Raw genomic sequence first — 18562 nt, forward strand, 5'->3', positions numbered from 1 at the left:
GGTCTTCGTTATGGTAGCATTAAGCTATTATTGCTGTAGATCGAGCCAATTGAGAAATGGTAAACTGTTTACGAGCTTTTATTTTTTATTGATTTTTCAGAAGAATCGTCCAAAGAAAATGAGATGAATTATTTATCATGAGAATTATTTACTTTATCATTATCTTTTCTTTACATTTATTCGAAGTTATTTGTTTGGATGATGAAAAAAAAAAATAAAGAAATAACTACATGGAACCAAACTCCATGCCATTCCTCTTTCTCCGACGGGATCATTTGCGGTCCACATCGGGATCATTTGCGGTCCACATCGGGATCATTTGCGGTTCGAGATCATTTGCGGTCCATTTTGGGGATCATTTGCGGTCGGGGATCATTTGCGATGCTGTACAGTACTTCCCATTGAGAAATTTCCGTCTCTTGTACTACCCAGGAATGCGATACTGCTACAACACCTTATTATCCAATTTACGCTTTATTTTCTGTCAAGTGGTCGCTTACGGGAGGTTAAATACGAAAGAAAATTTCAAACTTTTAGCGCTAAAAGCGATCGCGGTCGCTTACGAGAAGTGGTCCGTTACAAAAAGGTTCCAAATATAGTGATTTGATCGAGAAACTTTTGGTATTTTGGAAAACTGGTCGATGAGGAGAGGTGGTCGCAATCGGAAGTTTGACTGTATTATTTTCAAGATTTACTCTACTGAACGCAAACCAGACAATGTTTGTTTAACTAATTTAAGCAATTGCCCTGACTGTTATGAACAGTTCTACTCTCGTTGCGTGATCTATGAACATGAACACGAACAGCCCGTGATTTACGAAGAATGCGTGACTTTGAACAATGCGTGATTATCGAAATATACATGAATAGTTCGTTTTCCTTTATTTGACAGCTCATGAATAGTTCGTTTTAGGACTAGAATTTTAGGTTTCGAGTTCAGTTGCTATCAGCGTCAGTATTGCAACCATTCAATTGTATTCAAGCTTCATCGTATTAGTTCTTCCAAGCCACAGAGATCTACTCTTCAGAATCTACTAATCAACTACAATAAAGATTAAAGAAATCTCTGGTAGTTTGATACGTTTGTCGCCTTCTGCACCAAAATTTCTGAAGAACAACAAGCCTCGTCCAAGTAGAAGAGCCGACCTATAGGCAACAAGGAGGTATCCGTCTTTGGTAATTAGGAACAAACGAGTCAAGGAAATGTCCGATGGTGAAGAAGTTATTGCATCCTTTTATGCCACTGGAACCTCGGAAGGTACTAAGTCAAGTTCAGTGGGAACAGAGGACCCTTCCTTAACGTTGAAAAATAAGAGAAAGCAACTCAGAGGTAAAGCCACGCGTACGATAAATAGGGTCCGAAAATTTATTACAGATCAGGACCAAACCAAACGACGTATAGAAAAGGAACTCGAGGAGTTGCGAAAGGATTTTCAATTGGCTCGTGATGTACACGCCGAGCTTTACGGCTATGTAGACCTCAGCCAAGTCCCAAACTTAGACGAGTGGGAAAATTTGCTCACCGACGATGTCTTCGGTAGTGAAGAAGTTGAGACATACTTCAAAACACTGGGAGGCCCAAGTGCTCGTGGTCAACAACTTTGTTCAGCAACAAACGCCTGGTTTAATCGCACAAGGGACCGAAAGTTCGGTAGCCTGCAGTGGAGGCGTCTTATTGGGGCGAGTTAGCGTTACAACCTTGCGACCGCCTTTTTAGACCGCCATGTTAAACCTCCACCCCTCCCCTATCCTTCCTCTTACCTATCATTCACCCCCTTGGTAAAACTTTCTTTGTCTCCCCAGTCTTCCACTGCATGAAAAATTCAAGATGGCGGCTAAACGTTTTACGATGTGAGCGCTCGCTCGAAAAAATCTCGCCTGCTCTGCAGGCTAAAAGTTCGGAGCCAAGCGTATCTCACGGAGATGGCGAGAATTTGCAGGATAGCGTGAGTGGTCAACAACAAGTCATTGTTCCCGGCATTGTTCAACAACAAACGCCTTCAACCGCACAAGGGAGCAGCAATTTGGAGGAACATGATCCACCACCGCCCGTAGATGGCCACATAAATTTGGAAGCAAGTTCCTCTCCCGAAGTTGATAACAATTCGCAGCAAAACGAATCGTCTGCTAATAATGCGCTTTCAGAAGAAAGCTCGTTGGGACAACCGAGAACAGAAAGCGTCTCAGAAAGTATCAGTTCTTCCCGCCAACCTAAGGTCACGCGATCTGGAGTTATTCAATCTCCTTAAATAGCATGCCCCGTCGATGCGTGGATAGGTAATCTGGTGGAATTTGAAGAAACACGTCTTTCATCTGCCGTCCGTCAACTTTGGCCAGTCAAGCGTCATTGCTAGGGCATTCATCAGAAAAATCACGGAAAGGAGAAAATTTCAGCCCGATGACAGACAGGCCCTTCGTGAGCTTTCCCTTAACATGATCAATTGCTTAGCAACGCTTCGCGAAATCACTTCGCCGACGTTAACGCCAATGACAATCTCCGAAAGATTGTCGGATGTTTGCCAGATCATCTAATTGAAAAGTGGAAGAATGTGGCCACAGACATCAGAGAAAAGAGCGAAATCCCTCAACTGGAACACATCAGCAACTTTGTGAGGAAACGTGTCAAGACGGAATTTGATCCCGATTTCGGTGATGTTCTTAAGATGGACACTTCAAGAAACGCTGGCTTTCGAAGAGAACATAGAAGAGGAATTCATTCAAATACAAAGACCCCAAGAAAACCCTCAAAATGCTACATTTGTCAGGCAGAGCACAGAGTCCATGACTACCCCACTATGGCTGATAGTTCGCTAGAAGAGAGAATACAACATGCGAAGAACCACCGCCTTTGCTTTTCATGTTTAGTGAGAGGTCATCCGACGAGGAAATGCAGCTCCAGGAATAAATGCGGCAAGAACGGCTGCACCCGAATTTATCATCCCTTGCTCCATACAGACCCTCCCACTAACAGCCGAGTGGCATCAATCCTTGATAAAGGGAGTATCATGCCAGTGGTTCGAGTCCAATTTAAAGCAGCGAATGGAAAAGTCCGGGAAGGAAATGTTCTCGTGGATAGCGAAGCAGGCACAACCGTGATACGAAAGGACTTTGCTAAAGCTCTAGGCCTTCAGGGAAGAAGCGAGCGAATTGACCTGGCAGTTGTTGGCGGCGAGAGAGTTCAACAGAAGGAAAGTAGGCGATTGAAATTCTGGATCTCCCCCCTGGACAAAGAACAAGAATTCACCGTTGAAGCCCATGAAATCGACAAGACCATCTTAAATGTTCCTGCCCTCGATAGACCATGGCTGAAGTCTTTCTCGCACCTACGTGATGTCGAATTCCTCATAAGGCTGGACCCATTGACTTGATCCTAGGAGTTCAGTATAGCCATCTTCATGCTGCAGAAGAGGTGCGTCAAGGTCTGCCGTTCCAGCCAGTGGGGAAGCGGACACGCCTAGGATGGCACGTGATTGGCTCAGACAGCTCAAAGGGAACCACCCAGATTTGTTCCATCAGCTGGTGCACTAAATGCAAAGTCCAGGTGAACAAAAAATTCAAGGAGCACGGAAAATACATACCGCGGAAAAGAAAGACCTGCAACAAGTAGAAGGTAGAGCAATTTCTGCTAGCTCTCGTTGTACAAGCTAAAACATAAACAAATATATAAATAACGAGGAAAATGTCATTTATAGGATGCCGATGATCCACGAAAACAACAATGTCATGAAAATATTTTAACCGCCTTTTAGTTGCTCGATTGCCCGCACATGCGCAGACGTTTGACCGCTGTGTTGACGACGCAGAACTTGGTCATTTCACGTTGTTGTTTTGCAGAGGACGGCAAAGAAATGTACAAAGATTTATAACGCACGTGCACAGCTACTGTTTTGCTCATTAGACCTTTTGTTTAGTGACGTTCTCGTTGCCGTAGTCGTCGTGGTTTGCTTAAGCTCCCTATTGCCACTGCCGGGACAAATTTATTTGCGGTCGGAACGGCAGAAACGCGACGTTCGGACTAGGCCGAATTCCAACCGAGGTCAGATCGCGGGATAGATTTCAAACAGTCTTACTCTATTTTTCAAGAAAACTTGCTTCCTTCGTCTGGCTGGATCACGTTAATAAAACCTCTTCGTTTCATTAATTGGATCTAATTAATTCGTTTTAATTTCCATCAAGATCAAAATCGAGACACATGCTAAAATTTACTTCAAAAGACCAGTCTCCTTTCGAATATTTGCAGACTAATCGAGTGTATATAAACGAGAAAGACAAACCCTGATATGGCTCTATTATAAGCAAGTGTCTAAACCTCAATAATCTAGAAATTTCAATTGGAGCTAACTGAAAATATATACTAGAAGTAACCAACGGTTAGGAAGTGCGGGCTAGAACACTTTTGAGTGGAGGGATTTCCAAGAAAACTTTTGTTGGGTACTGAAATGGGTTTATTACTTTGGGTAGTTATAGTTATCTTAAAAAGAACGAATCTGTGTATTATTTCATTTCCGTATAGGAGGAACTGGGATTAAAGGCCTGGTGAGCTTAAAGATATTGGGAAAGCTTTTAGTAATGAAATTGGTGTCTGTAGGGTAACTTAGAGGAGTCATCAATAGATCAAACATAATAACAAAACATTTTTATTTGAACAAAAGCTCAGGAATTTTTCATGGAGAATTTCAACTCTATTACTATACTTTAAAAGTAACATGTTTTTAGCAAAGAAATGAAAAGAATTTTAACCTCCAAAATGAAGTTTTACTAGAGATCTCAAATTAATGTTATATTTTCCGTTTACAATGTAGAATATTTTTGTTTCTTACCAATCATAACAATTTCTTTTTATCTTTAATTTCTGATTTGTAGCAATGCAAGAGAACATAAATCAACACAATAGTGTCTTCTAATGCAAATAATTCATGCATCAACTTCTTAACTTTTAAGATAAACTTTTACACAGTTTTTCCACTGTCATTTTAGGATGTTCTTTTTTTCTTAAATGAACCATAACTATATCCGTTTGCTTTGAATGTCTAAAGGATACTAATGCAACATAACATAAGTGAACACTAATGTTTTCTAATGCAAATAATTCATGCATCATTTCCTTTAACTCCGAAGATGACGTTTTACAGAATCAATAAGTGATGTTATATTTTCCATTGCCATTGTAGTGTGGTTATTTTCTTATCAACCATAATAATTTTCTTTTGCTTTGAGTGTCTTAAGGATACTTATGCAACAGAACATAAGTCAACACAATATTTTCTGCTAATGTAAATAATTCATATATCATTTTCTTTAATTTCCAAGCTTTACACACAATCAATAACTAATGCTATATTTGCATTGTCATTCAAGAATGTTTTTTTTTGGTTATCAACCATGACAATTTCCTTTTGCTTTGAATGTCTAAAGGATACTTATGGAAGAGAACATAAGTTAACACAATATTGTCTGAAACAAATAATTCATGCATCATTTTCTTTAACTTCTAGGATGAAGTTTGACACAGAATCAATAACTAATGTTATATTTTCCACTGTCAGTAGGGCTTCTTTGATTTTATCCGAAGTGTCATGAATCGATAAGTTTACTTTGGCTAGTAAATTCTCCATCACATCAGTGAAGGCTGTAAGCCACACTTGTTTGCCTTCGATCTCAGCACATAACCAAGCAGTTGCACCCTTTTTTGCCCCTTTGACTTTCTAGCATGTGCCACAACTTGGGCATGTGAAGACAGGAGATTCAATTACATATGGCATCTTCTTTTTACAACTGTTGATTTGGCAGGTCATGAAAACACTCACTTTATCTGTAAAGATGAATTCCTGTATTGTTACTGTTTTCTGGATATTGGTAACCAGCTGTGGTCCTTTAGGGTTGTCGAGATGCATGCTGATTTCTTTGATTGTTGTGTCACTTTGATCTGTGATCTCATAACTGTTTGAGTTTTTGCACTTTTCAATCATGTCATCCCACAAGTGGATTGTTGTATGACCAGTTTGGTCCTCAATGACACAGTCCTCTTTAACAAGGCCTGGGCTTCCATTTCTGTTTGTTACTTCTTTTGGTTTAGCATCTCCCATTGTGATTGTTCCTCTAACATTCACTGTCTGATTTCTGGTTAACGAGTTAACCTGACTGAGTGAGATTTGAATAGCATTACCATGTGGCAGGCTGGAGTTCCTTGGCACATTAGTTGATGGTTGTGTGCTTTCAAAGTGAATATCACCAGAATTAGCCTTGACAATAGTTGAGTGGTTGTTAACAAATATGTTGTTATCCTTTTCGTTTGCATTTATTACTCGAATTGGTGTACCAGCGTTCTGGAACAGAAGTGCCTGTTGATGATTTTTACGATCGAAGCTAACTACTTTTGTAAATTTAGAACTGGATGTTTGAAGGTCAAAGGTAGAATATTCATTTCCTGATTTTGCCTTCTTTATTGGTGATAGTTTGTGAATATAGCCAGGATCGGTATCTGAAGAGTAAATAATATTGATGAGTATAGTATCATATATTGGATTACAACTACTAGAGAGGAAGGGAGAATGAAAGAGCATGTACTTCCCAAGGGTCTCAAGTATTTTCATTTTAAAATGATATACTCATTTGGTGGGGAATTTTCTGTAATATAGTTTTTTAAAAAAATTATTTGATAGGGTTACTGGGATTATATTTCTGTGCTGGTTTGAGTTTAGGCTGAAGCATAATTTGAGCGATTTTATGCGACCAAACTGGGTCTACACGTAAGTTCGGCAAAACGGTGCCCCTGCTTGATTCAATGGTAGGCCAAACTGGGCCAGCAAGTTGTTGCTGTCGGAAAATGTGATTCCCTCTTATCAAGCTAAGAAATGGTTCACTAATCACTGCAAAGCATTCCTGAAGTCTCCGCGTGCTGCGGCGTACGAGTCGATCGATTGGAAGGCTGCTCTGAATCCAATTTATAGAGCCAAACATGCCACCACTGCTTAAATATGTCCTCCAAAATGCAAAAGAATGTCTAATATCTTATTCTGTGGCAAAATTGTAGGTACAAATATAAAACAACGGAAAAACTTACCGAGTAAGGCTGCCACAAGGCTGCTGCGAGTAGAGCTAAATCCACTTCTTGCGCTTGCGAATCCAGTAATATTACTGTTGCACATGTCTTCGGATGTTCACGTGAAGACAGCCAAAGTCCGATATTTGCCATATCTGTCGAGTATTCACGTGAAATGAACATGGTAGATTTGAGGATAATAGTTATCCCGAAGTTAATAATGTGCGTCTACTTCGGTTCCACTGTCGGTTCGCATCGAATCGTCCAAACAACCTCTCATCGGTTGCTGCTCTTCTTTTGACATCATAGCGAGAACTCAGTATTCTTTAAAACTTTTTCTTTCCATTTTCAATCTTTTAAATGTACATTAACACTTCAATGATGCAAAACTGTGGCTTTGAAGATCTAGCACAGTGGCCGTCTCGGCGGCCATCTTTCAAAATATTCTTGTTCGTGTGGAAATGGATTCTGATTGGTTTACGAGGATTTATCGATCGATTTTGGCAGAACAAATTTCCTCCAAAATGGAGATATGGCGTGCAAACTAGGTTGCGGGCTCTTCTTGAGCCCGCAATTACGTGACGCCAGTCACGTAATACATGTAGCGTGTTTAGTCTGAGTGACTTTGAACTTATATTTTGGGCCTTTTCTGTAGTTTTATGTACCTTGCGTGAAACTACGCCCGTAAAACTACGCAATTTTTGCCGTTTTCATAGGGGCGTGAAAACGTAATTCTTCAACGGTCGACAGAATCCTTCAAAATGCTTGAAAAATTTAAAACTTCCTATTGTTAGATAGAAGAAAAGTAAAGCTCTTATGCTAAGTTTACCCCGTGTTCTAGTTTTGTAAATTGTTTCAATGCGAATACCGGGAACTTTGTCAATTTTCCAGATATTTTTGCATATTTAATGAGGCAAAAAGCTATATTTTCGTTTTTTGCCAATTTCTCTAAGACTCTAAATTCTAAGAAAATCGGAATAATATTTTCGAAAGTAGCTCCCTAAAAGCGTTCTTTGGGCAAAGTTTCAGGATTTTCGATTTCTCTAACCTGGCCAGCCATTCTCGATATTTTCAGTCAGTGACTCTTAAACACCTGATGATTTCAAACAATTTCCGTTTTTGATACAAGTCTATACCTTTACAAGATATGAGTTTGGAATACGATATTTCGCACTGGAATAAAACGAAACAAACCATTGTATTTCAAAGAAATATAGCTGTTTTACAAAAAATTCTAGGAATAACATTGATAGTCTGAACGATATATAACGCAATCCGAGAATAAACAACATTTTAGGAATCACGTCACGATATTTAGAGTCATTTTTAGGGTCGTAAAGAGGTGCCTTTAAATAGAATAAAACCTTGAAATGATCGTGTTCTAGGGTAGAAAACACCTAAGAGGCAAGAACAGATCAAAACGAAATGAGGGTCGTTAAAGATGGCAAAGACTAACAAGGACTGCAAATGACGAACTTGGGAAAACTAGGCTAGTTTTTACAAGATGCGCAAACCGTGACGTAGCTCCTTTAAAGCAGGTCAAGTCCTTGAGCTCTCGCACGTAAGTTTTCTCATTACTGCGCCTTTCAATAACATACGGACTCTAAAATTCAAAGCTCAACCGACAAAAGCGTTTTTCGCTGCCGTCAATCGAGTGTTCGGCGGCTCCTCCCAGCTTCCTACTACTGCCGAGCGCGCGGCAATCAAATCGTTGAGCACAGTTCAGACAACGAAACAGTGCCCGGCAGTAGTCGGCAGCTGGAAGGAGCCGCCGAAAATTTGATTGGCGGTAGCGCAAAACGCTAGCTGGTTTCCTGAACCCAACGACGAGTGGATCATATCGCTTTGCGATAGCCTCCGATGATTCATCAGAGTTGTGGCTTAGTCCAAGCGAAAGTCCTGAAGAGAAACAGCTAATTGCGAGTGTGTTTGTCGAGGGTGCTACAAGTTGGACAAAGAAGAATGAGCTGAGTAAATACCCAAGCCAAGTTTGACTGTATCATTTTCAAGATTTACTCTACTGAACGCAAACCAGACAATGTTTGTTTAACTAATTTAAGCGATTGCCCTGACTGTTATGAACAGTTCTACTCTCGTTGCGTGATCTATGAACACGAACACGAACAGCCCGTGATTTACGAAGAATGCGTGACTTTGAACAATGCGTGATTATCGAAATATGCATGAATAGTTCGTTTTCCTTTATTTGACAGCTCATGAATAGTTCGTTTTAGGACTAGAATTTTAGGTTTCGAGTTCAGTTGCTATCAGCGTCAGTATTGCAAACGTTTAATTGTATTCAAGCTTCATCGTATTAGTTCTTCCAAGCCACAGAGATCTACTCTTCAGAATCTACTAATTAACTACAATAAAGATTAAAGAAATCTCTGGTGGTTTGATACGTTTGTCGCCTTCTGCACCAAAATTTCTGAAGAACAAGCCTCGTCCAAGTAGTATAGAAGAGCCGACCTATAAGCAACAAGGAGGTATCCGTCTTTGGTAATTAGGAACAAACGAGTCAAGGAAATATGTCCGATGGTGAAGAACTTATTGCATCCTTTTATGCCACTGGAACCTCGGAAGGTACTAAGTCAAGTTCAGTGGGAACAGAGGATCCTTCCTTAACGCTGAAAAATAAGAGAAAGCAACTCAGAGGTAAAGTCACGCGTACGATAAATAGGGTGCGAAAATTTATTACAGATCAGGACCAAACCAAACGACGTATAGAAAAGGAACTCGAGGAGTTGCGAAAGGATTTTCAAATGGCCCGTGATGTTCACGCCGAGCTTTACGGCTATGTAGACCTCAGCCAAGTCCCAAAGTTAGACGAGTGGGAAAATTTGCTCACCGACGATGTCTTCGGTAGTGAAGAAGTTGAGACATACTTCAAAACACTGGGAGGCCCAAGTGCTACTGGTCAACAACTAGTCAGTGTTCCCGCCTCCAGCTTCGTTCAGCAACAAACGCCTGGTTTAATCGCACAAGGGAGCGAAAGTTCGGAGCCAAGCGCATCTCACGGAGATGGCGAGAATTTGCAGGATAGCGTGAGTTGTCAACAACAAGTCATTGTTCCCGGCATTGTTCAACAACAAACGCCTTCAACCGCACAAGGTAGCAGCAATTTGGAGGAACATGATCCACCACCGCCCGTAGATGGCCACATAAATTTGGAAGCAAGTTCCTCTCCCGAAGTTGATAACAATTCGCAGCAAAACGAATCGTCTGCTAATAACGCGTTTTCAGAAGAAAGCTCGTTGGGACAACCGAAAACAGAAAGCGTCTCAGAAAGTATCAGTTCTTCCCGCCAACCTAAGGTCACGCGATCTGGAGTTATTCAATCTCCTAAAATAGCATGCCCCGTCGATGCGTGGATAGGTGATCTGGTGGAATTTGAAGAAACACGTCTTTCATCTGCCTTCCGTCAACTTTGGCCAGTCAAGCGTCATTGCTAAGGCATTCATCAGAAAAATCACGGAAAGAAGAAAAATTCAGCCCGATGACAGACAGGCCCTTCGTGAGTTTTCCCTTAACATTATCAATTTCTTAGCAACGCTTCGCCAAATCACTTCGCCGACGTTAACGCCAATGACAATCTCCGAAAGATTGTCAGATGTTTGCCAGATCATCTAATTGAAAAGTGGAAGAATGTGGCCACAGACATCAGATAAAAGAGCGAAATCCCTCAACTGGAACACATTAGCAATTTTGTGAAGAAACGTGTCAAGACGGAATTTGATCCCGATTTCGGTGATGTTCTTAAGATGGACACTTCAAGAAACGCCGGCTTTCGAAGAGAACATAGAAGAGGAATTCATTCAAATACAAAGGCCCCAAGAAAACCCTCAAAATGCTACATTTGTCAGGCAGAGCACAGAGTCCATGACTACCCCACTATGGCTGATAGTTCGCTAGAAGAGAGAATACAACATGCGAAGAACCACCGCCTTTGCTTTTCATGTTTAGTGAGAGGTCATCCGACGAGGAAATGCAGCTCCAGGAATAAATGCGGCAAGAACGGCTGCACCCGAATTTATCATCCCTTGCTCCATACAGACCCTCCCACTAACAGCCGAGTGGCATCAATCCTTGATAAAGGGAGTATCATGCCAGTGGTTCGAGTCCAATTTAAAGCAGCGAATGGAAAAGTCCGGGAAGGAAATGTTCTCGTGGATAGCGGAGCAGGCACAACCGTGATACGAAAGGACTTTGCTAAAGCTCTAGGCCTTCAGGGAAGAAGCGAGCGAATTGACCTGGCAGTTGTTGGCGGCGAGAGAGTTCAACAGAAGGAAAGTAGGCGATTGAAATTCTGGATCTCCCCCCTGGACAAAGAACAAGAATTCACCGTTGAAGCCCATGAAATCGACAAGACCATCTTAAATGTTCCTGCCCTCGATAGACCATGGCTGACGTCTTTCTCGCACCTACGTGATGTCGAATTCCTCATAAGGCTGGACCCATTGACTTGATCCTAGGAGTTCAGTATAGCCATCTTCATGCTGTAGAAGAGGTGCGTCAAGGTCTGCCGTTCCAGCCAGTGGGGAAGCGGACACGCCTAGGATGGCACGTGATTGGCTCAGACAGCTCAAAGGGAACCACCCAGATTTGTTCCATCAGCTTCGTTCAGAAACTGAACATGGAAAGATTCTACGAGTTTGAGAGTCTAGGAGTAGAGGCACGTGACTGTTCGTGTCCTAAGACAGTAATGTCCACAGAAGACCGAATGGCTATGAATTTATTTGAAGCCTCCAGCACTAAAGAAAAGAATCGTTATGTCATAGGCCTACCATGGAAGAAGGATCCTCACCTACTACCAAACAACTATCCGCTAGCAGAGCAACGGCTCGAATCCTTGGAACGAAGCTTGTCTAAGAATGAAGGAAAGGCAAAGATGTACAACCCCGCAATTGAAGAGTATGTACAAAACGGGTGGGCTCGCCCACTAACAGAAGAAGAATCGCAGCCCGATGTCAAACCTATCTATTACCTGCCACATCATGGTGTTTAACGACCAGACAAACCGAGTACTCCACTTAGAGTTGTCTTTGACCCCGCTTCCCAATATCAGGGAGCCTCTCTGAATTCGTTCCTCTGCAAAGGACCTTGCCTCATTAGAAATTTGCTGGGCGTCCTGCTGCGTTTCCGTGAAGACCTTCTTGGTTTTGCTGGGGATATCTCCAAAATGTACCTACAGATCCTCCTACCGGAAAGACACACTCATGTTCATCGATTCCTGTGGCACAATCTCCAAACCAAGAAACAGCCCACCAAGTGCCTGCTGTCGCGAGTGACCTTTGGCCAGTTATGTTATGCTGAAGATCGCTAAAGAAAATGAGATTGAGTACCCCGATGCTGCCGTAATTTTGCGCCGTGATCGTTACATGGACGATCTGATTCACTCTTGTCCGACCCCTCAGTTAGCAGCAAGCCGAATGACAGCGCTTGATAAGGCTCTTGCCCAGGGAAGTTTTAAGATAAAAGAATGGTACTGTTCTTCTCAGCCAAAAAGAAAAGAAAAGCGAGACAGCAATCCAGTCAAGCCAGCCACGCCAAAGGACAGAGTCGGGAAAGCAACACTCAGCCAAGGTATAGTCCCACCAGCGACAGGTGTCAACTTAGAAGGAGAGAGAGGGCAGATGAAGACCTTGGGAGTTGGCTGGAACCCTCAAACAGATACCGTGAATTTTAAAGTGAAAGATCTTCAAATCAGCAGGGCGTTCACCAAGCGATCAGTCCTATCGAAGATCTCTCAGATTTACGACCCACTTGGACTGGCTTCAGCAGTTACGATCAAGGCAAGAGTTGCCCTGTAGGATATCTGGGGGTCAAAGCAGTTTGACTGGGATGATCCTTTACCAGAGGAGATCAAAGACCTGTGGCGTAATTTATTTGAAGATATAGAGAAGCTAAAGGGCGTGAAATTTCCAAGATGTCTTAAGCCAAGTATTACAAGTGGACCGTCTCAATTGTATGTCTTCGCAGACGCCAGCATCAATGCTTATGGAGCTGTTACATACCTGCTGTGGCCCACACCAGATGTTCCTGAAGTTCGCTTGATTTCAGCCAAAGCAAGAGTAGCCCCCCTTCGTCAAAGTACAATTCCGCGTCTGGAATTGATGGCAGCACTAAAGACGTCAAGGCTCGCCAAAACAATTTATGAAGAATTCAAAGAGAAGCCCGAGTCCGTGGAATTATGGTCTGATTCAAAGGTAGTTCTCCATTGGCTTCGCTCAGACTCCTTCCTTATGAAAGCATTTGTAGGTGTTCATGTCGCGGAGATCCAATCCACATGGAACGAAGAGCAATGGAGATACGTTCCGACCGACCTTCACCCAGCAGATGATCTCAGCAGAAGACTTCCCACCGAGGAACTCAATGGCCGATGGATGAAAGGTCCTGCTTTCCTGAGGAAACCCAGGGAAGAATGGCCTGCAGAGAAACTAGACACCCCCATGGCAAATGACCCCGAGATGAAGAATGCAAAACACAAACCGGTCGGAGCCGTTGTCCAGAACCAAGATATTTTAAAGCCAAGCGCCTTCTCCAGCTGGCAACGACTGCTCAGAATTACTGCCTACTGCATGCGTTTCCTGTCTATAAATGCAAAGAAAAAAGCAAGAAACCAGGTTGCCAGTAACGAAGTACGCGAAGGACCTTTGGTCCCAGAAGACATGGATCAAGCAGAGCGCTACTGGATAATGTCGGCACAGAGGGATCTGGAAGATTGGTAAAATCGATTTAGCGATTTGGCACCACTTGTTAAAGAAGGCGTGGTGGGAGTAGGAGGAAGGCTAAGACATGCGCCCCTTACCTATGAGGAGATCCACCCCATACGTTTGCCAGCAAGCCATCCCATATCCAAGCTGATTATGCGAGAAGTACACAATCAAGTTGTACATGGTGGACCTGAAAGAACCTTGTCAGAAAGTCGCCGCAAGTTCTGGATAACTCGTGGGCGAAACGTTGCTAAAGGCGTGGTCGAGGATTGTACAATATACAGAAAGCTTCGCCAGCCACCACATAGTACCCCGATGGCCGATTTGCCAACCGAGAGGTTGAAACCATTTTCTCCTCCTTTCTCTGTGACTGGTGTTGATCTTTTTGGCCCCTTCAACTTGAAAACTAGACGAAACAGAACAAAGAAAGCCTGGGGAGCACTGTTCACCTGCGCAACTGTTCGCGCCATTCTAGAGATTGTAGAAGATCTGTCCACTCAATCATTCATGCATGCCCTGCGGCGTTTCGCAGCACACCATGGATGGCCACACACGATGATCTCGGACAATGGCAAGTCATTTGTTGGAACCGAGGAGTTGAAGAAGCTAGTACAAGAAGGAAGAAATCCAATTGAAGAATTTTCTGCTCTCCACAGAATTCGCTGGATTTTCCCCACACCCCTCAGTCCACACCAGGGTGGAATTTATGAGAGTCGTATCAAGCAAACGAAGCGCCTTGAAAGCAATCGTGGGTTCTCAGTCTCTTTCCTGGAACGAAATGTCTACAATTTTCGCAGAAGTTGAATGCTTCATCACTAGTAGACCACTGGGATACCCTTCCAATGATCCCAACGACCCACAGCCGTTGTCTCCAAACCACATTATCCTTGCATTGGTTGAGCAACAGCAACAGTACCCCAAGGCCCTTACCAAGAAACAAGAAACCTCCGCAAACGGTTTGAATTTGTTCAAATGCTGCATAACCATTTCTGGAAGTGTTTTGTACGCGAGTATTACCCAACGTTGATGAGAAGGGCGAAATGGCAGCTCAAGACAAGACAACCTCAGGTCGGCGACGTTGTCCTGCTGGTAGACTACAATGCACCAAGGAGAAAATGGGATCTCGCAAGAGTGACAGATGTATTTCCTGGGCCAGATGGTGTTGTTAGGAATGTACAAGTGAAGACCAGCAAGGGTGAATGTAAGCGATCCATACAGAAATGCTGCCCACTCATCGAGAAGGATAGTTGCACTTAAACTTGGCCCCGGAGGATTTGTTATGAACAGTTCTACTCTCGTTGCGTGATCTATGAACATGAACACGAACAGCCCGTGATTTACAAAGAATGCGTGACTGTGAACAATGCGTGATTATCGAAATATGCGTGGTTATTTTTCTATGTTTCTCTGTGGTCTCAAATAGTTTAGCGATTGTGGTTTCCTGTATATGACAGCTCATGAATAGTTCGTTTTCCTTTATTTTACAGCTCATGAATAGTTCGTTTTAGGACTAGAATTTTAGATTTCGAGTTCAGCTGCGATCAGCGTCAGTATTGCAAACATTCAATTGTATTCAAGCTTCATCGTATTAGTTCTTCCAAGCCACAGAGATCCACTCTTCAGAATCTACTAATAAATTACAATAAAGATTAAAGAAATCTCTGGTGGTGTGATACGTTTGTCGCCTTCTGCACCACCTACCTTTGTGTCCGCACGTTAGAGCAAACAAACTGCGCAATGTCAATCAGCAGATGACGGACTACAAAGCATGCATTCGATTTTCAGGAGTTTAAAACAAATGAACGGAAATAGGGAAACAGAGGTGTTTAGTCTACTGAATTTTTTTTTTTATACAATGTACATTTTAATCAAGTTCAATTATGGGCAAGTCATGTAAAAATGGTAGAATACATTTCTAAACTAGTAGTGGTTCTCACTAAAGCTGCCCCCGTTGTTTTGCTGATTGAAAACAATAATTAAACATTATTGCATTAACCAAAACTTTTATTTCTAATTTGTGTAAGCTTTGTCACTCATAATGTTCCTAAAATCACGCAATTCATCATGAATATGATTCAAACAATCAACTGAGTAAACTAAATCAACACGTGCTATTTAACTCATTCCAAACAGTTTTAAACAGCAAATTTAAACACATCATATTCTTTCCTTATTATGTCGCCAAGTATTTATAGCAGAGCAGTTTACCATGTCTCGTTTCATCGGGGCACAATATTACTTTTACTAGTAATAGTTCTCACTAAATCTGCCCCCGGTTTTTGCTTTTTGTTTTTGTTTTTTTTTTTTGCTGATTGAAAATGTATGAACTGAAATTTTTTTCTTTTTATTTTGTTTCTTTGTAAACTATATCAATCAAAAATTTTCTTATAACTTCGGCAATTTATCATGAATAATATACACCTTTATTCCCCATACAGTGTATATTAAATCATGCAAAATTCGATTTCAAGTCAAGCATTAACTCTTTTAATTTCATCTGAGGTGAGCTTGCCAAAGGTCTTTTCTTCAAAAATCTTACTGAAGCAAGCATTGCAATCTCTTTCCAAACAAGAAGAACAGTGTGGTCCTAAATAATCCCAATGTGGCTCTCTGATTTCTGGCAATAGTTTACTGTTTCCAGCCGACTCAGTATATCTTGAAGAAGTGGCAAATAGAAGCTCTGTAAATTCATTTCTTTACGATAATTGTGATGCATATGGCATGAACAGAAGTGAAGAAATTTCTGAAAGAAAACTGTCCACAGCACAAGAAAAAGTTCTAGGATTGTAAGCGTAAGATCACTCAGTACAGATGATTAAGAAGTAAGCGAAATTCCAGACATAAAACTGACGACCCGAAAAGTATTTATGGTAGCATGTGTTCACATCGCAAACTCGTGCGAAGCGACGCATAAGATCGTTTAGTTATAATTCTCGCTTTGAATCTCAAAAATCTCAAGATTCTCAAGATTCAATTAAGAAAACTACTTTCTTAATTACTTGTGATACCTTCTTAGTTGTTTTCCCCGCAAAAAACCATTTTCAGGATATTTGAAGTCGTTTTAGTTACACATAAGTGCCCTGTTTTGGTGGAGCTCCTGCGCGCCGAACGCGTGAGAGGAGCCCCATACCTTAAGAAAATTTGGTAACTCATCGGTTTAAAGAATTTTGGTCGTCATGTGACTGTCCGTGTGTACGTCGGTACGTCCGTACGCCAAGCCCAACACCTTGCAAAATAGGAGAGTATTTCTTGCTGGAAAAGGCATTGAATATTCACGAAGAGAGAGCTATTATTCCAAAAACCATATCAGATTCTAAAAACTGTTTTTTAATTTAGCGCCAAAAATGGGTCGCCGGCTTCTGGCAACTCGCTCGTAGCTCACGAAGAGAAAGCTATTATTCCAAAAACCATATCAGATTGTAAAAACTGTTTTTTAATTTAGTGCCAAAAATGGGTCGCCGGCTTCTGGCGACTCGCTTGTAGCTCGTCGCGTGACGCCAGGTAGGATAATAGCAGCGGTTTCAATGAAAGCCGGTTACCGGCGGTCTAGCGCCGCTTGTAGGACCTCTTACCGCCGTCTGTTTGGATTTCATTAATGAAAATAAAAATGATATTAATAAAAAAAAAAGCAAATACAACAGCAACGACGTCGACCACTGAAATTTTTAAATGCTACAAAAAAGCGGGCAAACTAAACGTTCCAAAGAAATAGTGTACATGTTGTTTGTAGTCGCCGATCAGTGTTATCACTGTTCATCTCAGGATACCTAAGACATCTGAATGATTTAATAATATGATTTAATTTTTCATTATTTTATGATCATTAAATACCCGAATAATGAACCGTGGGAGAATCAATGAAAAGTTGTAAATGAGCTTTGGTTTTGTAAGAATATTAGTAGAAAGAATTTTGTTGTAAAGTTTATCTCATTTCATTTTTTTCTGAAGAGTTAAAAATCAGTTTGTTGCCATGTTGGTACATTTGAATGAGTAGCAGAGAAGTTGTACTTGTTTTAAGAAAGGACTTCAAAGAGATTACTGCCTAAGTGGATATAAAGTGTCACTGAGAGATATCTGCCTAGAAAGGTATTCAAAATGCACCTTTTTGCAAAAAATTTATAGCTTGTCAAAAAAATCCTGCTTTGTGATCAATAAAAATACCCATCAACAGCGCGCTTTTTGATGTCCAGAACGCTGGAAATCGCATTTCCGAGCTTCTAAATTTCAAATTTTTCTGGGGGGGCATGCCCCCAGAACCCCCTAGGGGAAAGGTGCCTTGCGGCCCCTTTACTGGTCACAGCCGTCTATTACACCTTCAGTGGCCGCTTATAACTAATGTTATTGAAAACCCTGTAATAGTTGCGTTATTTTCAACAAAACATGGTGTTCCTTCTCAAATTTTAACCCAGAATTCTTGAGTTAAGTATTAATGAATAGCCCAAAGCAACTTTGGTATTGTCTTTATAGCGGAGCTGGAATGGCCGCTAACAAATATGAGAAAGTATTAGATGGAAAATGCTCCCTTACGAAGACATTTGAACTATCAAGTCATATGCTGGGTTGGAAAGTAAATAATGTACCAAGCAATTATATTTCTGCGCTAAATTGTCCGTAAAACCGTCAAAGATAACTTCTCTTCTGCGAGGCCAACCAACTGACGCAAGCTTCCGAACAGACGTGTGGATCTTTTAGATGGTTAAGATGATATAAAATCATTGTACCGGAGACCTAGATGAAACGGATGATATTCAGAATAACATGGACGAGACCTCTCGGCAGAAAGGTGCTTCATTTCATGTCAAATCGT

The 18562-nt window shown here is 41.6% G+C and overlaps 3 protein-coding genes and 1 pseudogene across 4 annotated transcripts in view; 2 read left to right on the plus strand and 2 right to left on the minus strand.

Annotated features, from left to right (window-relative positions):
- LOC145500342 (glutamate receptor ionotropic, kainate 2-like) overlaps positions 1-18562 on the minus strand; it is a 230248-nt gene that overhangs the window by 88285 nt on the left and 123401 nt on the right. The window lies entirely within an intron of this gene.
- Positions 1-18562, plus strand: part of LOC145500352 (beta-1,4-N-acetylgalactosaminyltransferase 3-like) — a 33093-nt gene that overhangs the window by 5389 nt on the left and 9142 nt on the right. The window lies entirely within an intron of this gene.
- LOC145500386 (uncharacterized) lies at positions 4644-7659 on the minus strand (annotated as a pseudogene). The gene is made up of 2 exons (XR_014051055.1): positions 7064-7659; positions 4644-6481 (listed from the first exon to the last, which is right to left on the minus strand). The product of XR_014051055.1 is annotated as an uncharacterized LOC145500386 (transcript).
- Positions 13909-15587, plus strand: LOC145500407 (uncharacterized). The gene has a single exon (XM_081479927.1). The coding sequence runs from the start codon at positions 13909-13911 to the stop codon at positions 14557-14559; it is 651 nt and encodes a 216-aa protein (XP_081336053.1). The 3' UTR covers positions 14560-15587.

This window comes from Orbicella franksi, chromosome 10 (assembly GCF_964199315.1).
Source record: "Orbicella franksi chromosome 10, jaOrbFran1.1, whole genome shotgun sequence".
In the NCBI taxonomy this organism is placed as follows: Eukaryota; Metazoa; Cnidaria; class Anthozoa; order Scleractinia; family Merulinidae; genus Orbicella; species Orbicella franksi.

What these genes read in the sequence shown, in the direction of transcription:
- LOC145500407 (XM_081479927.1), top strand. Translation starts at nt 13,909, where the DNA reads ATGCGAGAAGTACACAATCAAGTTGTACATGGTGGACCTGAAAGAACC.